General features: G+C 38.3%; 1 protein-coding gene across 1 annotated transcript; it reads right to left on the bottom strand.

Moving 5' to 3' along the window:
- Nucleotides 1-179: 179 nt before the first annotated feature.
- LOC127801989 (serine/threonine-protein kinase BSK1-like) lies at nt 180-21153 on the bottom strand. Its single transcript, XM_052337577.1, has 9 exons — nt 20423-21153; nt 20179-20314; nt 12378-12511; nt 12145-12250; nt 11880-11965; nt 3862-4050; nt 1210-1374; nt 1004-1117; nt 180-624 (listed from the first exon to the last, which is right to left on the bottom strand). Exons 1-9 carry the CDS (start codon nt 20747-20749, stop codon nt 370-372), a joined length of 1512 nt encoding a protein of 503 aa, XP_052193537.1. The 5' UTR covers nt 20750-21153; the 3' UTR covers nt 180-369.
- Between the last annotated feature and the right edge of the window lie 2797 nt (nt 21154-23950).

The following is a 23950-nucleotide window of genomic DNA, read 5'->3' as shown; positions in this document are numbered from 1 at the left end:
AGTTGGCTCAACAGACCGGTTCAATTGATTCATTGGTCCAAGCACACCAACCAGTCATCACAATTCCAAAGTTCATTTTTTTCCACAATCCATCAATCAGTTGGTTTGCAAGCGAACGCGACCAATATCAACAACCATATATATGCCAGCCAGCAGTGTCTTTAGTTCTAAGACGGCAGTTGCAATCAAGTGAACAAGCTTGTGTTATTATTGCGAAGAACAGGTGTTCTGTTTCTGTATAATACATTTGCTATTGAGAGACCAAATGCCACTCCCTAGCTACTCGTGCTACAAAACAGACTTGTCGGGTAAGAAGGTTAAAGAACAAAACACAAATAGGTAGCTTATTTATTTGTGATTCCATTGATTTCATGATCCTCGCCCACTCTTTTGCCTCTTCTCTTCAAGCTCAGCAGCTTCGGTTAACATATCAACAGCATCCTGGTGCATGTCCAGCTTTGCAAGTGCAACCGACTGCATGTAGAAGGCCGTGGGCCAGTCTGGATACACACACTGTGCTTGCATTGCATCTCGAAGGGCAGCACCCGGTTGATCACATAGGAGATAACAAAGACTTCTTCGTGCATAAACTGTTGGCGAGACCATCGTTCCAACATCTATAAACTACATCAGCAACAAAACACAAAGACCCATTGAGAGCATGTCCTTATAGTTCTTCCAATATTCTGTTCCTTCGAGGGTTTCTTTGTAAATCCCCTCGTTGATTTGCATAAATATGTGACTATGCTAAAGAGGAAATGGCATTGCCAATGGAAATTTAAAAAAAAAAAAATGCCAAAGATTAGGAGCAGCAAACTTCACATTATAGAAGATTTGAAAGGTAAAAACATGCTCAAATCAGGAGCTGTGTCCAGTTCAACATTTCCTGGCAATCAAATATCAAAAGCCAAACCCCACAACAGAAGACAGATTGAAAATCAAACGACCCACAATCGTGACACATGATGACATTTGCACAGCCCAATGACAAATTCAACAATACCTGAGAATAACAATCAATGGCAGTCTTAAAATCCTTGTCACGAAATGCAAAGTCCCCACGCTTCCTTGCCTCCAGCATATCTCTCATTTGTTGGGTCCACTCTTGGAAAGATAACTGATCAAAACTACAGCCACATAAACCTATTGCATAGATGATAGACCTCAAACTGCAGAGACACGAGAAAATCAATCAAATAAGCCAGTTACCTCATTTGTTCCTTCATCATCCCTGTAGTGTGTCATGATCAAGATTTGATGGATTGCTGTGAGGTCCATCCGTGAGCAGGCCTCACCCATTGGGGAAAGAGGGCGCTGTCGAGTAGGTGGGGCTTCAACATGCTTCGGAATCCCAAGCAAGACATGACATGGAACCTGTGACCCAGAAGCACAGTTACCAAAACCATTAACCATTGTCCATTCATCTTCAGATGAACTCGGCTGATTCTGTTGGACTGATGTGAAAGAATAGATCACCACAGTTGCTGGTGATAACAATTTAAGACCGTTGTGGAGGTGATTGCACCATAATAGGAGATATGGTACACCTCCATCGAAGTCTTCTAGTTCACAAGGATAACCAGAAAGGATAGTAAGTGAAAGATTAGTGGCTCATTCTTTTGGAAAGGGGAGGTTTCTAAATCCTGCACTCTAATTTTTTTAGCCTTGGATACAATTTAATCCAGTGCATTCAGGATTCATTCAATAAACTTAATTCATTCTTGATCGTAACACTACATCTGAGAAAATGATATGAAGAATGACATAAACAATGGATACTATTAGATCTAGAAGATACATTATATTCCAACCACTGCAAATCCGTCATAGTGTCATGACAACTTTGGGAAGGACTATAATTGTACTGTTGCTAGTTGGAGGCATGCTAACATTATTGAAAAGATACAAAATGCAAGATAACCATCACAATAATGTGAGTGAGGACATAATTTGTGCACCTTAGATTAGGTTAGCGCCTTGCATGAAGCTCTATGCCTCACGCAATAAACAGTTAATGTGCTATTGGCCCACCTAGAGTGTTTGATTTGGTATACACAAGAATCACCAAGTGGAAATAACTTGAGAAACACCAACTAGAAGCTGCGGGGGGAAAAAAAAGTTTCCTTTTAGAGGGATTTCAAACAGAGTTTTCCATTCCCAGACTTATGGAAAAGAGAAATTTCTACTAAAAAAAATTCTTTTATTTACTCTCTGAAACTGAGTCAAGAAGAACCACTTTTCAGAAAGCACTAGAATCAAAACTACTAAAATGGCCAAAAGCACAAGTGTTCCCTAAACCCTCACAGGCTTCACAACATCCTTTTAAGGATGGTTTCCTGAAAGCTAAACCAGACAGGCCTAATTGGCCAAGGAATCCAGATTGGGAACTCTCACTTCTTTTTTATCCTCAGTTACAACTGGAGAATCACCTCTTGGGTTCCCTGAGTGCTTCTTCTTCTACAATTTTTACTTTGAATAGCACATCTTGGAATCTCTGGAGACTCCAATAACACATCCACAATCATTTCTACAAAAAAGTTTTCAAGAGTAGATGCAATTAATACTGGAGAGAGAGCATTTCTGACTCAGTAAAACAGTTTATCTCAATTCACTTACCTACACCTCCATTGTTGATACAATTATACAGCTCTGCAACACTGTATCAAGACCATGCAGAGTGCACAAGGCTCTTCACTTTGTGAAGGTCTGAGGAGTTGCATTTGTACCCAACCTTCCTTTGCAAAGAAGTTTCCAAACTGGTAATACCCATGACCTTCGGGTCACAAAGGAGCAACTTTACACTAGTAGCATAGTTGCCAAAAGTGGACCTGAGGCACGTCTAGGCTCAAGGCCCAACTGAGGGCACCTTGCTGTATGAGGCATGCGCCTAGGCTCTAAGGCACGTGTGGCTCACACTGAGAAGCAGGGTGTGTCTTTTGTACCTATGTAATAATTTTTTTTTAAGTTTTTGATGGACTTGTTAATAACTAGGAAAAAATTAAAGGAAATTCAAGAAAACATAAAAAAACTGCATTAGCTATCTAATAAGTGAGCATGTAACAGCCAAAAGACTTGCGCCTATGCACTGCGCCTCGAGTCTAGTCTCCAAGCACTAGGCGCCTCAATGCGCCTTGAGCCTTGGACAACTATGTTAAGTAGTGTATCAAACCAAAAAGATATTAAGGAATCCATACATCACATGGCTAGATACTTTAATGTCAAATCATTAAATAAATATATATATATATATATAAAACCTAACAGCGTTCTGGTAACTGAAAAAATTTGCATTGTATTACACAAACAAAAGGCAATATAGCAACTTAAATGCGCACTAATGCCTAAGCTTTTCTTGCTACTTCCACAGTATGAAAAGCAGCAAAGTGCTCATTCATTGAGAAGAACATGGAAGAAATAGAAATGCATGTGCTATAAGCTTATTGCTACATTAAACCATGTATTATTATTTTTATGACAATAGAAAGAGACGAACTAATTATCTCCTTGTTTGACCATAGTTGCCAGAGAAGTAACCCTATTTATCAATATAAAAAACAATGGGGAAGGACCAGATGCTATTTATCAAATGACGCAATATAAAGGTAGTGACATGCAAGGTGGACATCTTTAAGATCACAAAAATAAGAGAGGAAGAGGAGGGAGGAGGCAGTTGTTATGGGGTCACAAAAGAATGGGGAAGTCTACTCTTGGCTTTTCAGCAGGGAAGCTAATCTTTAACTCCTTCAGTTTCTTAGTATTTGCTATAGTAATACAAACAATTTAATATCTTCTGTTAAAGAACCATCCAGATGAATCACCAAAGTAACAACAGGTAAAAACCTGAGGAGCAGTGTTCCTTACATCAGATTTTGTTTGCAGGGGAGTTAGTGTTGCAACTAGGTCCTTTGTATGGGGCCGCTCTAGAGGTTCATGTTGCAAACATTGCGATGCAAGACCAACTACAGCTGTTGCTTCTTCTGTAGAAAACTTCCCCTCCAAATGTGAATCCATTAAGAGAATAATGTTATTACCACGTATCATATCTAGAGCCTGCATAAAAGCAAAGAAAATTAAATTCATTCTCTAACTTTAAAGCAGGCAAAATAAAGCAAACTCATCATGCATAATCACAGAAAATTATATCAATTCTCAAAGTTGTTTAAAGTAGGAGAAATAAAGCAGATCCATCATCACTGTAAGTATACAATAATGAGAAGAAAAGGCAAAAATCAGCATTACTTTTTTGGTTTTCTGCAGATCTAACATCATAGTATGTTGCGAGCACAGCATGCCCTAGCTTGGGCAGCCAATTAACCTCACTCCTGGGGCAGCCCACCTTGGATGGGCAGAGCTGCCACACACAAGGCCAGCCAGGCCAAGTGCTGGCCAGGCAGCCTGGCCTAAAGAACAAGGCAAGCCTGCATGCAGGGTCTGCAGGCATGGCATCCAACCAGACATCCAGCTTGGGCGAGAGAACTTATGTTAAATTAATAATGGTAATAATAATAAAAATAAAATAATTTGCTTAAATTTACCCCCCGGGGGGGGGGGGGGTAATTGAAGTTGTGAAATTTCAGAATATCAAAAGATCCATTACGGAAGGATCAATCCTGTCATACTTCCTAGGGAAGGAGCAGTGACGGGTTTTTTGGTATTGTGTAACAATGGAAAGACAAAAATCAGGAGTGCTTATTTGATTTTCAGCAGATTGATATTTTATATTGATTTTATTTTGGATTAAGATCCCAGTGGTAAAAAGTAAAGACTGATACTGATATGTATGTCAGAGCCAACCCCCCCAACCCCAAAAATAATAATAGTAACTTAGAAGTGAGTTTCTTTCCTCTTTTTAATGTCACAATTTTTTCCCTTAAAATCTTGGACTTGAATCATGTCAATCTTGGGAAAATCACAGAAATGCTTTAATTTGAATTACACAAGGTCTGGGAATTAGTATGATATCTTTAATCGATTCCTCATCATGTGTGCTTAAGCTCTTTGGTATGAAGTAAACAAGGTTTGGAAACTAGTGCGATATATTAAAGTGCTACTGCATCATGTATGCTTAACCACTTTCCTCAGATAGCTGCTAGGAGTTGAACCATCTTCAAGAAAGTAGCATCATGTCCATTCATAACAGCTTCAAAAACAATATGTGTTTCTAAACATGTAGATACTTTGTTCAATGGAAGTACATGCTTCATTTTCAAATCATGATTATAGGAGAGGTCCAAAAGCTAGACAAAACTTGAGGCCCAAGGGCATGTCATTCATACCAGTGGATGAAACTGCTTGTAGATGTAAGGGAATTTGTGGACCTACACCTGTATACAACTTTGATATAGATCAGGCTAAGAGATGCCAATACTTAAAGTGTTAACTTATAGGTAAAAACTCGGTTAACTAGTCGTATTTGAATTTCTTGACAAGCATGTAACTATTTTAGTAACAAGCGGTTGAAGTTCAGTTGAGCATAGCTATAAAGCTGCAATTGGAGAGATCATCTATTCTCCTCCAGCAAATTGACTCTAATATCATCAAAAAGAGAGAAAATATTGAGTATTGCTTATTGAATGAGCTAATCTACCTTGTAGAATTAACAAAGTTTCTCGTTCTCTCCTTAAGTGATGTACACATTAGGTATCTGTTGAAGAAGATAAAGAAGAAAAGAATAAGTTCAAGTTGTTTCTACCATGGACGAAGATCAAGATAAAGGTTGTTGGGAAAGAAGTGATAAGAAAGTTACAAACTAAAGAGATAAGAGGAAGAATAGATAAAGCAGTTCCAGAAAAATAGGAAAGATCAGTCAATCAAGTTCAAAGACATTTAAGTATAGTTTGAATTTGTTTGTATTTTATCCCTGTATTTTAGGAGATATTTTAGGCAAACTTGTGTATATTTTCCCATCTCAAGTTCAATACAAGTTGAGGAAACATATTTTTACATTTAGTCTCCAAATACTCGAGATAATCCTCCTGTTTACTCAGGTCAATCAAGTTTGTTCTTGCTATCAGAGCCACCAGTTCTTGTGGCTGAATCCTTTTTCCTCACCCTACGAGCTGTAAAGTCTTAAGTTGCAAGTAACGGCCGGAAACCAATCAGCCAGTGAAACATCCACCATTGTCCCTATTCTGGTTAGAGCCACATAGGTTCCAGCTGTTCCAATTTCACTTGACAATCGCTCTCTTTAGATTACTCAGCACAAACTGAATGGAACTAACTTTAGAGAATGGTCTCAATTAGTTTTGCTAGTTATTAAGGGCAAAGGGAAAGTAGGACATCTTATAGGATTAACACCTATGCCTAACCCTGAAGCAACCACCTATAGTGTTTGAGATGCTGAGAATTCCATTGTCATGACTTGGTTAATCAACTCTATGAAGCCAAAGATTGGGAGGACATACATATTCCACAAAACAGCTAAGGAGATCTAGGAAGCAGTGCCGGAAATCTATTATGACATAGAGAATACTGCTCAGTGCTTTGAAATCCGATCTGCAATTCGGACAACAAGACAAGGTAACAACTCAATCACTGACTATTACAATATTTTGACTGAGTTGTGGCAAGAGATAGATCTATTCTATGAGATTAGTTGGGAATGCTCCGAGTGATGTGAATCAGGTTGCTAAAGCCTCACAAGATCTGTTGAGCATTAATGGAGGCCCAATATCTGTTGAGTATTAATGGAGGCCCAATATCTGTTGAGCATTCATGGAGGCCCAATTTGAGCATTAATGGAGGCCCAATATCTGTTGAGCATTTATGGAAGCCCAATAACAAGATTTGGGGTTGATAGATTGAATGATTGAGAAGATTTACAAGATTGCAAGATTTGGGATTGATTGATTGATTGGTTGATTGATTGACAAGATTGCAAGATTTGGGGTTGATTGATTGATTGGCTAACAAGATTGCAAGATTTGGAGTTGATTGATTGATTGATTGATTGATTGACAAGATTGCCAGATTCGGGGGATGATTGATTGATAAGATCCAGGCACATAAAAAGGAATGGTTGAATATTTGACCAGTTCCCTTATTTCCTACTTTGTTTTTAAATCTTTTCTATTTTAGATAATTCTTGTTTCTTTATTATCAGATTATGTTATTTCCTTCTTGTAATCAATTCCTACTATGCCTAGGATTTGATTTATTTCCTTCTAGTTTAGGATTGGTGATCGGCTATATAAGCCAATGTAACTCGAGAGGAATGTAGTTTTTGAACAATATTAATAGTGAGAGTTTTCTCTTTGGTTCTTCAACGAACTATTTTGAACTTATCAAGATTTCATCTTGTGGCGTTCATCCTTGACTTATCACTCACAATTCTTCTCTTCTATCTTGAGTGTGACGTCAACCCTATCCTTCTTATACCTTTGGTTCTTATCTCTTTATAGATAACGGGTCAAGGTCCTTTGTTTTGTTTATTACGAATCTGTTTTAGAACGATCCTTGGCAAATGAACCATTATTGAGCGTCGGGTCTCACCTTCCTTCGTGGGGTTCACATCACCGAGGATGGAGTAAAATACAACAAGATGTTGGAAAATGAATTGAGTGTTTGACTTCCTCCATGGACTCAACATTGAATTAGATGAAGTTCGAAGTAGATTGCTTGGAAGCAAATCTTTTCCATCTATATGAGAGGTCTTTGAAGAAGTGAGATGAGAGGAGAGTCGGAAGAAAGTGATGCTGAATCCATTAGTGTTTTCTAACAATGATGTCAGCCCTCAAACTTCAGCCCTTGCTACCTCAAAGATGAAAGCTACTAACTCACCACGTGGTAGAGTTCCAAAGAGAAACAGTGGTGCGACCACTGTAACAAACCATATCATACAAGGGAAATCTATTGGAAAATTCATGGTAAACCAGCAAATTGGAAACCTAAAAATTAGAAGAAGTTAACTCAATCCACCTATGTGGCAGAGTCTAAAGCTGGATAGCCAACCAACCTGACTTTATTTGCAGATTAGTTGGAGTTTTTGCAACAGGTACTAAATCAGATAAGATTATCAAAATCCTTTGATCCTACAGAAATTCCTGAACCAGCAACATCCCTAGCCAAACAAGGTACACCAAAACAGTCTTTGCTTTCTCAAACACTCACTACAGATTTTTGGATTGTAGATGCAGGTGCCTCAAACCATATGACATGTTTATTTAAGGCCTTATCAACCTATGGAACATGTGATTGGGATATAATAGTCTCAATGGCTGATGGTACAGTTTCTTTGGCTTAGGGGCAAGGATCAGTATATTTGGCAGGCTTACCCCTAAAATCTGTTTTATACATGCCAAACTTGAAATGCAATTTATTATCCGTGAGTAAGATAACCAAAGACATGAATTGTATGGTGACATTCTTCCCATCTCATTGTGAATTTTAGGACCTATCTTCGGGAAATCATGGTCTTTATTACATTTCAGGGTCCTATAATCCCTCTGGATCTAGGTTACATAATCAGTCTTCTTTTTCTGTTGTTTCAAATTTTGAAATAATGTTATGGCATAAATGTTTAGGGCATCCTAGTTTCTGCTACCTTAAAGTATTGTATCCTCTTCTTTTTATCAATAAAGAAAGACTTTCTTTTCATTGTGAGGAGTGTATTCTTGCTAAACAAACCAAAATACCCCATCCTATTCATTCCTATAAACCTTCCAAACCATTCTACTTGATTCATAGTGACATTTGGGGACCAACGAGAATTCCTAACCTAACCAATACACGTTGGTTTATCACTTTTATAGATGATCATATAAGGTTTTTGTTGGCTTCTCCTAATGAGAGAAAAATCTGAAGCCAATGCTGTCTTCAGAAAGTTTCATAAGATGGTGTGTAATGTTTTTCAATCCTCAATCCATGTTCTTCGTTCAAATAATGGCAGAGAGTATTTCTCAAATGAATTCAACCATTATCTAGTTGAACAAGGAATAATTCACCAAAGTTCTTGCCCTCACAATCCTCAATAGAATGGGGTGGCAGAAAGAAAAAATCGCCACCTTCTTGAGATTGCTCGTTCTATCATATTTACTAGTTCGGTTCCAAATTACTATTGGGGGGAAGCAATACTTACGGCCTCCTACCTTATCAATGGACTCCCTCCCAAGGCTCTTGCATCTAGAACTCCCTTGAGTACCTTCCTCGAATTCTATCCTCATCATGCTAAGATTCTTAATTCTCTTTCCCCAAAGGCCTTTGGGTGTACAGCTTTTGTGCATAAGCATCATCCTTCTCATTCCAAACTTGCACCTAAAGCTCTTAAATGTGTGTTTGTTGGCTATTCTCCTACCCAACAAGGATACAAGTGTTATTGCCCTTACACCCGAAAATTCCTTGTTTCTTGTGATGTTTCATTTCTTGAACATCTACCCTTTTAACCCATTATCTCTCTGCAAGGGGATATATCCAGTACAGAGCAATATTGGGATCCTATTATTTCTCTTCCCATCTCCTCAATCCCTACTTCTCATCCTACTCCTCATTTGCAACCTAAAGCAGTTGCTACTTGCTATCCCTACCCAAATCTATGTGACCAATCAAGGGGGAGAATAGGAAAATCAAGTTCTTGAAAAACCAACATTGGTTTATTCTAGAAGGCCTCGTGATCCTCAGGAAGATCCATTGTCAAATGATTGATGATGTGGAAGAGGTAGTATCTGCAGAATTTGATGATATGGACATACCACTAACTCTTCAAAAAGGAGTGAGATCATGTGTTGGATACTCTATTTCTAATTGCTTGATATATTCAAACTTATTTCCACAATTCAAGACATTCAATGCTAGTATTGATGAGATTAAGATTCCTTGAGATATATATAGTGCTTTACAGGACTCACAATGGAAGGCAACAATTATGGATGAAATGCACGCACTAGAAAAGAATGGTACTTGGGATATTGTGGAATTACCTGATAATAACAACAAGGTGGTTGGCAACAAGTGAGTGTTTACAATCAAATATAAATTAGATGGAAACCTCGAAAGATACAAGGCTAGACTAGTAGCCCAAGGCTTCACATAGACTCAAGACTGGACTATGAGGGGACTTTTGCTCCAATTGCTAAGTTAAATTCTATACGTGTTTTACTATCGCCTGTAGCTAACCTAGATTGGGAATTGCATCAACTGGACATAAAGAATGCTTTTTTGAATGGGTGAACTAGAAGAAAAATTCTACATGAGAATACCTCCTAGTTTTGAGACGGAGGACAGAAAAGGGAATGTATGTAAGCTAAAGAAATCCCTATATAGTCTTAAACAGTCCCCTAGAGCATGGTTCAAGAGATTCAGTGTCACTTTGGATTAGCTTGGGTACAAACAAGGGCAAGCTGATCATACATTGTTTATAAAGCATGCAACAGGTGGAAAAATGACAACTCTGATTGTTTATGTAGATGATATTATCATCACAGGAGATAATAATCAAGAAATAGAGCACCTCAAGAGGCAATTAAGGATGTTTTTGAAGTGAAAGACCTAGGAAAGCTAAGATATTTCCTAGGGATGGAGGTGGCTAGAAGTAAAGAGGGTATTTTCATTTCTCAAAGAAAATACACTCTAGATATGTTAAAGGAGACAGGCAAACTCAACTGTAAGCCTATCAACACTCCATTAGAACCAAACTGGAAGTATAAAGAAGAAGACAGAAGTGAACATCAAGTGGACAGAGGAAGATATCAGCGTTTAGTTAGGAAACTAATCTACTTATCCCTCATGTTCTAATGTTGCATATGCTGTGAGTGTGGTAAGCCAATTTATGCATTCTCCCACTAAAAAACATCTTGATGTTGCCTGTCACATCCTTAGGTATCTTAAGGGAACACCAGGGAAAGGGTTGTTATTTAAAAAGAGTGAGGATAGAGGAATTATGGAGTGTGTCGATGCAGAATGGGTTGGTTCTATTGAGGATAGAAGGTTTACATTTGGCTATTGCACAAATTATGGGGCAACCTAGTTACATGGAGAAGCAATAAAACAAACTGTGATGGCCCGTAGCAGCGCAAAAGCAAAGTATCGAGCTATTGCTCAAGATATATGTGAGGTTATCTAGTTGGAGACACTAATGAAGAATTTAAACATACCTATATCTACTCTAATTAGGTTGTGCAGTGACAGCAAGTCGGAAATAAGTATTGTAAATAATCTAATGCAACATGACCTAATGAAACATATAAGGATGAACCGACACTTTATCAAACAACAAATCAAAAATTGAGGTATTAGTCTTTCCTATATTCCTACTAAGTCTCAGGAAGCAAATATCCTTACAAAGGCTATGCTGAGACAAGGATCTGAATCAATTAGAAACAAGTTGAGAATGATAGATATCTATTCACCAACTTGAGAGGGAGTGTTGAAGAAGATAAAGAAAAAAAATAATAAGTTTAAGTTGTTTCTACCATTCAAGAGATAAGGTAGTTGGGAAAGAAGTGATAAGAAAGTTACAAACTAAAGAGATAAAGAGGAAGAAGAGATAAAGTAGTTCTAGAAAAATAGAAAAAGATTAGTCAATCAAGTTCAAAGTTTTCAGTTTATCTGTAACATTTAAGTATAGTTTGAATTTGTTTGTATTTTATCCCTGCATTTTAGGAGATATTTTAGGCAAGCTTGAGTATATATTCCCATCTCAAGTTTAATACAAGCTAAGGAAACATATTTTTACATTTAGTCTTCAAATACTCAAGATAATCCTCTTATTTACTCAGGTTATTCAAGTTTGTTTAGTATCTACAACAAATATTCACATTCCATAGCACAACCAACTTGTCATATTCAGTACAACCCGGTATCAAGGTTCCCAATTCTCCAAAGAAAAAATTATTGACAAATCTGAAACGTGTACAGAATCCTTTTAAAAGACATAAGCAACTCACATGACTTGGAGGGATGTGCTTTCCACTTAGTAGATCCAGGAGGACAGTGCCAAAGCTATACATAACACTTTCGGGGGTGACCCTACCTACAATATAAGATGTGTTGTTCAGCAACTATAAGCCATAGCCACAGAAGAAGATTAGTCAAAGTATTCAAAAAAATGAGTAAATGCATTAACATATATATATATACACACACACACATATATAAATATATAGCAGTATGCATGATTAACAATTGAACCCAAGGAGGAAAAAGATTTACCATTTTGTAGATACTCTGGAGGTGTGTATGCAAGATTTGTGCTATAACTACTTCCATCTCTACTATTCTTCATCAAACCAAAACATGAAAGACGTGCATCACCATCCTATGACATCCCATCAAAATGTCAAGACAGTCACAATATACGACAAAAACTTTAAAGTTGATCAAAGAATATAAAGACAGTCTCCTTGAACTTAAGAACCCACATAATGGGAGATAATTTACAACACCTCATCAAAGAGAACTCTATAAGCATTCAGGTCGTGGTACAATGGACGACCTTCAGAGTTGCAATAATCTAAGGCTTCAGCTATATAAAGTGCTACTCTCAAACGCATGGCCCACTCTATGGTCTGATGTTCCCCTGTAAGAAGAAAAAAATACTAGAAATTAGTCTACCACGAGAGGAGAAAAAAACCACTTATTCTCCACTTTGAAGCTAGAAAAGGCCAACATAAGTAAGAAGTGACAGAGCAATGAATTGTATTCTACACTCTAAAAGTTGAAATGGGCCGGCCTACAAGGTAATTTTAAGAAATCACAGTAGATTGAAAGAAAAAGAACAGTTTTGCAAGCTGCGGCACCAAACCTTTGGAAAATTACTTGCGTATAAATGAAAAATCAACAACTTCGAATAATGTCAAATAAAGTCAATTTATGCAGCTAAAAAGAGTTAAGATTCAACATAGCATACTGAACAAATGACAAGAAACTGTGAACTAAGCTTACTCAAGTACCAAAGGGAGATTACTCAATTGAATAGAAGCTATGATTTGTTTCTGTGACAATGAGATATATTTATTATATTTATACACACTACAACACAAAATATCTCCAAAAAAATAGGAATAATTATCTCCTAAACTATAGGAACAGATTTACAGGTTTGAATTGAGAGATTTGATAGAGTTGCTGGAGTTATCTTCTTCATACTACTTTATCTCCTTATCCTCTAACAACCTTATCACTTGCCTCCTTGAATTTCTCTTATCTCTTTTATCTCCTTATTCTCAGCCATAAGAGATAAACCTGATCATCTATTTTAATCTTTCGAACACTCCCCCTCAAGGTAGTGAATAAATGTCAATCATTCCCAGCTTGCTCACAAATAGATTAAATCTTGGTTTAGCCAAAGCTTTTGTAAGAACATCTGCTTCTTGAGACTCAGTAGAGATATAGGAAAGAGCGACAACCACACTTTCTATTTCAGACTTAATAAAATTTCTATCAATTTTTACATGCTTCATCCTGTCATATTGGACTGGGTTGTGGACTATATTTATCACTGATTTTCTATCACTAAGCAGCTGCATAGGACCAGTTAAAGGTAGATTTAAATTAGAAATCAACCTTTGTATCCAAATAAGCTTACAAATTCCTTGTGCTATGTCTCTGTATCAAGCTTCTGCACTGCTACGAGCTACTACAGATTGCTTTTTACTTCCCCAAGTAACCAAATTTTCCCAAAACATTGTACAATATCTAGTTGTAGACTTGCTATCTTCAATAGCTCCTCCCCAATCTACATCTGAGTAACTAACTATATTCTTGTCCACGGTTTTCTTGGATAGAAACCCTTTACCTGGACTTCCCTTGAGATATCTCAAAATTTGATTTACTACATCCAAGTGTCTTTTAGTGAGAGAATGCATAAACTAACTAACAATACTCACACTAAAAGCAATTTTAGGCCTAGTTAGAGCCAAGTAGATTAGTTTGCCTATAGTTGTTGATATCTATTCCAATCCGCTAGTGGATCTTCCTCTGATACTTTCTACTTCCAATTTCGTTCTAAGGATGTCCTCACTGGTCTACATCCAAGCTTACTAGTTTCTTTAAGTAAATCTAGGGTATACTTTCTTTGTGAAATAAAGATTCCTCTTCTACTTCTTGCAATTTCCATACCTAGAAAATATTTGAGAGCTCCTAGATCTTTTACTTCAAAAGTTGCAAGAAGTAGATCCGGAAGTTGTAGCGATTAACCAAGGCGATTTTGTGCATCAAATTCTGACGGAGGATTGAATCTCGGAATTTGATTCCAACACACAAGGAGATTCAACAGATCAGATCGGCCAACATTTTTTATTCGATTCCAAAGGAACCAAGGGCTGATCGTAACGAAGCAGGCAAGGAGGAATTTAACTCGGATTTGAAGGCATAGTTGAGCAAAGCAAACTTGGATTTGGAAGGCGAAGCCTAGCAAGGCAAACTTCAGCTTAGAATTGAAGATGTGTGAAGGTGACGCTGACTTAGGCATCTTCAACTATTGTTCCAAAGCAATTGGATCTAGGTCACTGCATGCAACCAAGGTGAGAAGGAAGGTGCGGCCGAAAGTGTAACTGATCGAGGTGGTAGGCATTTTCGGAAGCAACGATAATTTCGACAATCCTTGGCAGTAGGTTTGGGAAGAAGCAGCGATTTCCAACAATACAAGCTTGAAGTGGATGGTGATTGAGCGGCGACTCCATTGGCAATCTCGAATTCACTCTAATCATGAGTAGATAGTGAGAATGAAGGTGTGCATGTGTAATACCCTAAGAGTTCAGAGAAGGGTAGTATATATCGAGGATAAGTAAGAAAGGAAACAATACCAACTGGATACCTTTTGGGCTGAATGTAGGCAAAAAACTCCCGGATTAAGTGCGCTTGAGCTAGGAAAGCTCAAGGATGAATGACCCCCTGGAAGTTCGCGTAGACCCATCAGGGTAAGTTGTTCCGGTCCTTCCTATCGCTCGATACGGGATGTTATAGGTAGTATCAGAGCCGACCCTTGGTGAAGGTAGTCCGATGAGGGCGGAGGGTGGCCCTGGGGCTCGAGGGCTTGTTTAAGGAGCGGCTTCTAGCAGATTTCTAGGATGACAGCCCCCATAGGGGAAAAGATCTGGGACCAGTTATAAGGTCGCATAACGAGGACGTCATGTGCTCAAGGGAGGGAGAATGTAATACCCCAAGAGTCCAGAGAAGGGTAGTATATATTGAAGATAAGCAAGGAAGGAAACAACACCAACTGGATACTTTTTGGGCTGAATGTAGGCAAAGAATTCCCAAGTTAAGCGTACTTGAGCTGGGGAAGCTCAAAGATAGGTGACCCCCTGGGAAGTTCACGTAGGCCCATCAGGGCAAATTGTTCCGATCTTTCCTATCGCTCGATGCAGGATGTTACAGCATGTGACCAAGGCGAGAAGGAAGGCACAATTGAAGTAAAGCCTTGAGCGATTCAAAAATTCAGGAGAATTCGAATCAAAGGTCGATGAATGGGTGAGATGGAAGGCGTCGATTACGACGAAGGCAGTTAGGGTAGGTCACTGTAATCCATTGGCCAAGGTTGGTGATTGGGTGAGACGAAAGGTGTTGATTACGGCAAAGCCTGTCAGCCAAGCTTCTTGGCGCAATTTCGAGGAGAGTAGCTTATCCTTTAAAGGCGAAGTGGAAGCAGGTTTGGGAGTAGCTTCTTGGCGCGATTCCAAGGAGAATAGCTTATCCTTTGAAAGCGAAGTGGAAGCAGGTTTGGGAGTAGCTTCTGGGCACAATTTCGAGGAAAGTAGCGCGATTTCTGGGCAATCAAGAGGCTGAAGACGAAGCAGATCCAGAGTAGCCAATCCAAGAGGTGATACCTACAGGTCAATCCACGAATTGAACTTTAGAAATTTGTGTTCGATTTTTAAAGGCGAGTCAGGCCAGGCAAGTTCCGACTTTGATTATAGCCAATTGTCGTGGCTGCAACAGAGCAGATCGAAATATCAACAGGCGGTCTCTGTAGATCTTAACGACTCTTACTCGTGTTGCTAAATCGAGTATTGGAAGGCTGTCCTTGGAACAACGAACTGTTTGAGGTAATTAACTTGAGGAAATAGTGGAAGGCAACCACATGATGCAGGGGATAATTGATAAATACAGAGAAAGTCTTGATAATCTTAGCCAAAAGCTAGATCGAATGGATGCATTGCTGATTCAGCTTGCTAGGGGGTATCTAGTCAGTACTCTGAATGAAACTACGGTTAATTGAACTAGGTTTGGGGAGGATCGAAGTGATCGGTCTAGAGAGAAGTCAATGATCGATGCAATTGATTAATTTCATAAACTTAAACAGGTCGGATCAGTTATGGAGTCTCAGGACCGGTTTGAAGAATTAAGGTCCTTGATGTTGACTTTGAGACTTGCATTAACACAGCAATACTTTGTCTCCTATTTCATTAGTGGTCTAAAGGACGAACTGAAGGCAATGGTCAAGATGATGATGCCTGCAACCGTGAAATAGGCTGCTGAGAAAGCAAGGTTTCAAGAACGCACCTTGGAAACCATTTTTAGAAAGTATGGGCTGCAGCCTAACGAATCTATGGAGAGCAGCCAGCAGATTAAAGGAGCCTCTAAGGCTGCAAATTATGTCAAGCAGGAATCTAAGGAAAAATGAGAGTTGGACTGGCCAGTTGTAACTGAAAACTCCAATAATGAAGAGAGATCGGACATGAATATCGGTGGGAATCACAGTTCATATTTGCAGGAAGCTGAAGAAGTAGCATTGGAAGATGAGGATGACGTTGCAGATAGGTTCCATGCCACTGATGAAAGACAACCATGCAACGAGGACTTGGACAAGCAGGAGGCGGAAGACTTGCACAATCCTACCGCTGCTTTGAGCGAGAACAGACATGTGGTTCAGAAGATGATGGAAAAAGAGGCTGCTGCCACACGGTTCATGAGTTTGGATATTGGAGAAGGGAGCCTTCACATGGTGATCCTTGAAGTCTACATTTTATTTGTGCAGGAAAAACAAAAGCAGCAGAATGTAAGGGAAGACAGGACAAAGCTTAGAAGGAAAAGAAGAGCAAGAAAAAAGAGGAGAAGAATAAATCAGATTGTTGAGGCTAGAATTGGATGAATAACAGGGTCAACAACTATAAATTCTTGGGGACAAGAATTGTTTGAAGGGGTGGGGATTGTCATGAGCCCAAGGAATCCCCAAGAATATAATAGACATAAGAATTATATGTTTCTCATTTTGATTGTTTTTTCTATTATAGCTGTTCATAAATTTAGTTATAAGCCTATAAATAGGCTGGAGTAGTTAGAGGATGGCAGCTTATGAAAAAACTTGAATTCCATTTCCCTCTCTCAATTCTCCCAACTCTCCCTCAGTTTCCCTCTCTTCTCCCTCAATTCTCTCTGTTCTGTTGTTTCTGTCCCTCCCTTGCTGCTCTTTCTTTCCTGCATTCTTACCAAATTCCTTCCTAAACCTTAGCCAAACCCTAGGGTCATAACACCTGCAAACTTTTATAAGATAAGGAGGAGATAAGTCTCATATTACCTTTCTGAATTGTTAGTGCAGCAGGACTTGATGAGAAAGGTTCTGATGCTTTATGAACCTGTGGAGTATTCAGCAACTTTCTAAGAACTTCCATTTGTCTTGTTGTAAATGGTTGTGAAGCTGGACTATTTGTTGTCTCTGCTGTGTATGTAGATTTGTTGTTTTTCCTTTGACTACAAGGTTTTCAATATGTCGGTTTACCATGGATATCCCAACAAGTATCCTTGGTGTGATATGGTTTTTTACAATGATCACACCCATAGTTGTTAAATCAAGATTCGAATCGAGAATCAAAATCCTTATTTTATGAATCGTGAATCGAGAATCGAATCGTAAGATTCGGTACACGTTCTCAATTTCAACTATAAATAATATATATCCATAGAAAATAAATAATGTGCCCACCATGATCAATTCTTTTAAATATAAATAGATAAATAAACTTCTAAATATATTTGCTAAGTTTAAAATTATACCAAAAGGCAAAAGTATATTCATGTTGCCTTTAAATTCAAATTGCACCAAACCAAACCACTTTCAAAATAACAAGTTAGAAAAAAAAAAAAAAAAAACCTACAACTATAAGGTTACTAATAAACTCCATTATTCATAATCTTCACTAGTTATTAATCATCTTCATCTTCAAGTTCAAGGGCATCATCATCTTCATCATCTTCTTTGTTTTCAAAGATAGCCAAATCGAACGAATATTTGATTAAAGCGCACATGCAGACAAAGTCGCACGAATTGGACAAATCGTGCTATTCATGCAATTCACGGTCGATTTGTTCGATTCACCCTATAAATTCAACTCGATTTCTATATGAATCGAGTCGTCATAAGATTCGAATCGTGAATCGTACGATTCTAAGGGATTTTAGATTCACCCTATAGATTCGATTCGATTTCTATATGAATCGAATCTAACCGTATGATTCGAATCGTGAATCGTAAGATTCTAACAACAGTGATCACACCATAGCTGTTTATACTTACTATTCTAAGCTTTGGAACTATTTCCTTTGCTATGAGTTGTTCCTAATGCAGATCCTTGGGATACAATACCTATAGTCATGTTCTGAAATGATGAGAACATTACCTTTTTCCTACTCTCCTCAAGCATTACTTCAGCAAATACCTCCTTCAATGTAGGAAGAGGCTTTGTGCTGAGAATACACCCATGAACCTCATCAAGATCTTTGTTTAATCCTTGTAAAAAATCAAAGATTCAATCCTTCTCCAACATCTTGTTATACATAACTCCATCTTCAAGGTAGTTCCATTTTACATTATGAAATAAATCTATCTCTTGCCACAATTCTATTAAAGTATTTTGTGACAGAAGTTGTAACTTGCTGAGTGTTTCGAATAGCAAAACGAATCTCAAAACTTTGAGAAATGTTTTCAAGATCAGAATGCATCTCTCCTACAGCATCCCAGATTTCTTTTGCAGTTTGATAACATAGGTACAAACACCCTATCTTTGGTTCCATTGAATTGATCAGCCATGCCATTACGATAGAATTCTCTACCTCCCATGTGCAGTAGATTGTCAAATCTGCTTCAAGCACGATTGTTGCTCCTGTCAGGTATCCCATCTTGCCTCTACCCTTGATCACCACTAGAATAGACTGGTACCATTCTCAGAAATTACTTCTGTTCAGCCTATGTATTGTGATTTGGATTGAAGGATTCTCTGAGTCAAAGGGAACGAATGAGGATAGAAGGTTTGGAACAGTTGGAACCCTAGAAGATTCCACTGTAGATGAATTTGGTGTAGAGGTAGTCATTGATCATTTCTTGTTGCCGATGGAATGTCTGGCTCTAATACTATGAACAAATGACAAGAAACGATGAACTAAGCTTACTCGAGTACCAAAGGGAGATAGCTCAATTGAATAGAAGCTATGATTTACTTCTGTGACAATGAGATATATTTATACACACTACAACACAAAATATCTCCAAAAAAATAGGAATAATTATCTCCTAAACTATAGAAACAGATTTACAAGTTTGAATTGAGATATTTGATAGAGTTGCTGGAGTTATCTTCTTCATGCTGCTTTATCTCCTTATCCTCTAACAACCTTATCATTTATCTCCTTGAATTTCTCTTCTCTCTTTCATCTCCTTATTCTTGGCCATAAGAGATAAACCCTATCATCTATTTTAATCTTTCCAACACATACCTTTGTCACTTTTGTCCTATCCTATCCGTGCTCAAATAATTGACTATAATCAAGGACCAACAAACACCTAGGAGTAGAATGGGCATATGATGTAATCATAGAGTAGTTGAGACTTGAGATTCACCAAACCACCTGCACGAAAATAAATGTAAACCTAATACAAGTGCCATCACATTTGAACTGCAGCTAGAAATACATAACTTGGAGATGCAAATTATCTGCATCCCCTTCCACCTCTCCACATTATTATTTTCCCCCATCCTTTGGACCACCATGCAGTCTTCCAAAGTACAGAAAACCTAAAATAAAACAAAAACTTAAAGGTCAAGTTACTTCATTCGTGGGCATTTGGTGGCAGTTTCCATTAGAATGTAATTTTACCAAATATTCAACTAGCCAACCAGAATCCAATTTAGGCATTCACCTGGTGCTAATTGAAATATATATTGGGGGGGAGGAAAATAAGAGCTCGAGCAAATACTGAAAATAGTAACTATGAAATGTCAAAGCCAAATGCAATTATGCCGCCCATACAGTGAAATAGATGCTTGGCGAGAGTGTCATTCGGCATATACTCAGCAACCAGCAATCTCTTATCACCATCGCAGCAATACCCAATCAAATTTGCAAGTCTTCGATGCCGCAGCTTCCCAACTCCCCAAGCCTCTTCCTAGAAAATGGAGCAAAATCCACAAACCTCATAAATGAAATGATTATTGAACAAACACAAGAGAGTAAGTAAGAGAAGAGAGGAAGATGAGGATGAGGGTGAGGATACCGCAAATTGCTTGGGATCAGGCCAAGCCAATTTGGTGAATTTCTTGACGGCGATCCAGCGACGGTTCTGAAGGCGGCCCTTGTAGACAATATTGGGGGCTCGTTCGCTGCTCTGGGAGACGATGGAGTCGAGGCTGAAGTTGTTGGTGGCGGCCTTCAGGTCGGAGAAAGAGAACTCGGAGAAGGAGGGGGCGCCGGCGGAATCGGAGGCGGGCAGAGGAGGGTGGCTGAACGGCGGGGTTGGGGTCAGCTGGTGGTGGTTTGAGGGGCCCTTTTCTGGCTCCGCCTCTTCAAGCGACGAGGAGCAGGAGGACTGGCAACAGCCCATTGGCTCCGAGTCCCCGTGTTTCACTCAGACACGCACGCACACACTTACTTTGTCCTCAAATAGCAGCAGCAAGTGAAAGACCAACCATCACAGAAAGAAAAAATAGACCCGTCCACAGTAAAGACTAAAGACAAGACACGAGTTAGAGAATTGAAACGGGTATCTTCCTTCGCTGTTCGTGCTTTCTTCTCTCTCTCTCTCATTTGTCCAATGAGAGAGAGAGGTTAACGATAATATTCTTACAGCGGGAGATGGAGACTGAGATGGAGATGGGTAACTACTGCATATCCCATCCGGGGCTATTCTCTTCTCATTCTGATCCCCACCCCTTCCTTTTTTTGATAACGTAACGTAAGTTTCCAACTTCGCCCGATTAATTTTAGGGAAGGGCGATCTTCTCCCCAAGTTCCCCTGTAGAATGAATTCAGATGCTGTTATATTTTATACATACATATATAGAATAAGATATTTAGTTCATACATTCATATAAAGCAGATATCTCTATAAGGATTTAATTCTTAATATTCTTTGTAAAATTTTACATATTTTATTGTTGAGCCATGACTGTGGGGCATCTCTCTAACACCCCCCCCCCCCCCTTAACTCTGCAGTAAATGGGTTTGGACTTTGGATTTGTGTTTGGGTTTCCGTTTGGTTGGTCTCATCTCTATCTCTTTTATTACTAGTAGCCGATCAATAAAGGATAGTAATGATTTACATTATTATTATTATTATTATTATTATTAAACAAGTCTTATTTAATTAAATGAGAGTAATAAATAAAGAAATGTGATGGGTTAAGTTAAAGAAGGGGATCTTTATATATACATATAGTCAATGCTAAAGCTGCTGTTATGCTTTATTTTGACGACGACAAACAGGTGTCGCAATTTGGAACGTTGAATGGGCGGGCCTCGTCTCCAGTCCACGGACGCGGCTGTCGCTGCGGCTGCCGCTGCGGCTGCGGCTATTTGGTTACACGCCAAATGCGAAAATCTCGTGCGTAGTAATAACAATAATAATTATTAGAACCAGACGGCAAGGCAGGGGCGTTGATGTTGTTATGTTAAGCATCTTCGCAGATACCTCCTCAAACAATTAAGAATGTAAGATCTTCCTATTTGTACTCCAATCCCATATCCATATTATTCCCTCAAAGTTCAAACTAATTTAAACAAAGTTAATTAACATTTTTCAGCGAGTACCAGATGTGTCTATTATTATTAAGAGTGATATTTAGATACATCGAGTCATATCCAGATGTGTCCAGCTATTGTTGTGTGTGATATCCGAATATCTCCCTCATACATTCGGATGAGTCAAGTTGATATTCGAATGCCTCTCTCAAGTTTTGAACTTCATATCCGAATAAGCTCCAGCATATCCAAATAGCTTCTGATTTGAACGCCAATATATTCGGATAAGCCTTCTTCATATTTGGATGTCATTTCTCATATCGGGATATTCTTCCTGATATCCGGATAGCTTTTCCAGAAATCTAAGTGAACTTCTAGTGAGGTTTAATCTAAGTTTTTTTAAAATTAAAATATTTAATACTTCTAAATATTGAATTCTTATGTATGATAAATTTAACATGCTCATACCATAATACGTAATTCATAGAATTTTTGTATTCTAATATAATGAAGATCAGACGACATGTTTAGCATTTATTATGACATGATCAACATTGTTTCGTGAGATTATGTGCATACATCTTAGTATGAACATTGAGCATGACTTTATATGGAGCACTTCATATCATGTGTTCACATGTGTATGAATATTGTATTCAATATGTGCGCCAGGCGGCTTGTCCACGGGAATCCCACCAGTTTCAATTCAGTTTATATGTTGCTCGTCTGGTGACGACCAAGAGGCTATGGGCATATTGCTCACAATATGTGCTACAGTTTGTATGTATGCAGGATTCATATCAGTCAAGAATGTATTATCAGATTATGTGGGCTTATGAGTCAAAGTTACATACCTGCATTTATATATCAGTTTATGTACGTTAACATCTTGTAAATGCAATCAGATAGTGATTATTATATCCCTCAATACAAGAACAGTTAGTATTTTATCAGAATTGATATTCTTCGATTCAGTTTTAGTTATTTTTTTCAGCTTATTACTTGCTAAGACAGTTCTAGGATATGGGTGTTACAGTATTGGTATCAAAGCAGTGTTTTGAGATGTCTTTCGTACACATATAGGATGTTGGATAGAGTTAGAACTTGTATCCGTCAATTAGATAAGTTGGCCCAATTAGCAGTATCCTAACCCTAAGTGGTGATGCAAGAAGATGAGTAATAGAGGTGAACGATCCCGTACTTGCAGTCAAGCTGCATTTATTCCAGATGAGGTTCCAATATCCACACCAGGGGAGTCTGGTAGCGATCTACGGCAGGTGATTGATGATAAAAAAACATCAATATTTTGCCATAATTTTATTGATCCATAATCAATTTAATAAACTAAAATATAATAAAATACTTGTTTACAGGATTCAATGGGAGATATGGATCAATGATAAAAAATAATTCATTTGGGGCATGATCGAGCATAATCAAATGAAGATGAGTGACCCAAGAAGAAAAGAAAAATAAGCAGCCAAGGCAAGTCATTCAAATGAACTCAGCATTCATTCAAATGAGAAGACCATTCGAATAAGGTTAGCCCAATTCGGATGAAAGGCAATGAATCGAGAAAATCAAAGACATTTAAATGAACCTTGTAGTCATTCGAATGAGAAGACCACTGAGTGCTCATTCGAATGAGGATAAAACAATTCGGATGTAAAGCAGTGAAGTCAAGGTCATTCAAATAAGCCAAGTTATTCGAATGAAAACAAGCCCATTCCAATGATCATTCGAATGCATAGAAGAAAACAATGAGCAAAAATCAGAAATTCATTCGAATATGGTTACTGTTGCATTCGAATGACGGAGGAAATCAACATGTAATTGAGCAGTAAAAATGAAATTCATTCGAATGAGCCTTGCACTCATTTGAATGATGTAAGCAACTGAAGGAAATCAAGTCATTCATTCGAATGCCTCTCCCCACTCATTTGAATGATACCTCGAAGCAAGCCTTCAAATGCGCAAATGAACGCGGTGACACAAGTGGTAAATTTAGTGAACTTTTTAAGCAACTTTTCACCAAGTGGTCCCCCTCCTCCATGCGTGACAAGTT

This window comes from Diospyros lotus, chromosome 5 (genome assembly GCF_014633365.1).
Source record: "Diospyros lotus cultivar Yz01 chromosome 5, ASM1463336v1, whole genome shotgun sequence".
NCBI lineage: Eukaryota > Viridiplantae > Streptophyta > Magnoliopsida > Ericales > Ebenaceae > Diospyros > Diospyros lotus.
This window is presented reverse-complemented; position numbering and strand designations above follow the sequence as displayed.

Bases quoted from the DNA above. Each gene is read 5' to 3' on its own strand.
- LOC127801989 (XM_052337577.1), bottom strand. From the start codon at position 20,749: ATGGGCTGTTGCCAGTCCTCCTGCTCCTCGTCGCTTGAAGAGGCGGAG. The intron at 11,966-12,144 runs GTAAATCTTTTT...CTTATATTGTAG, and splicing joins TCCAGAGTATCTACAAAATG to GTAGGGTCACCCCCGAAAGT. The intron at 4,051-11,879 runs GTGAGTTGCTTA...GCTTTTATGCAG, and splicing joins AGCACATCCCTCCAAGTCAT to GCTCTAGATATGATACGTGG.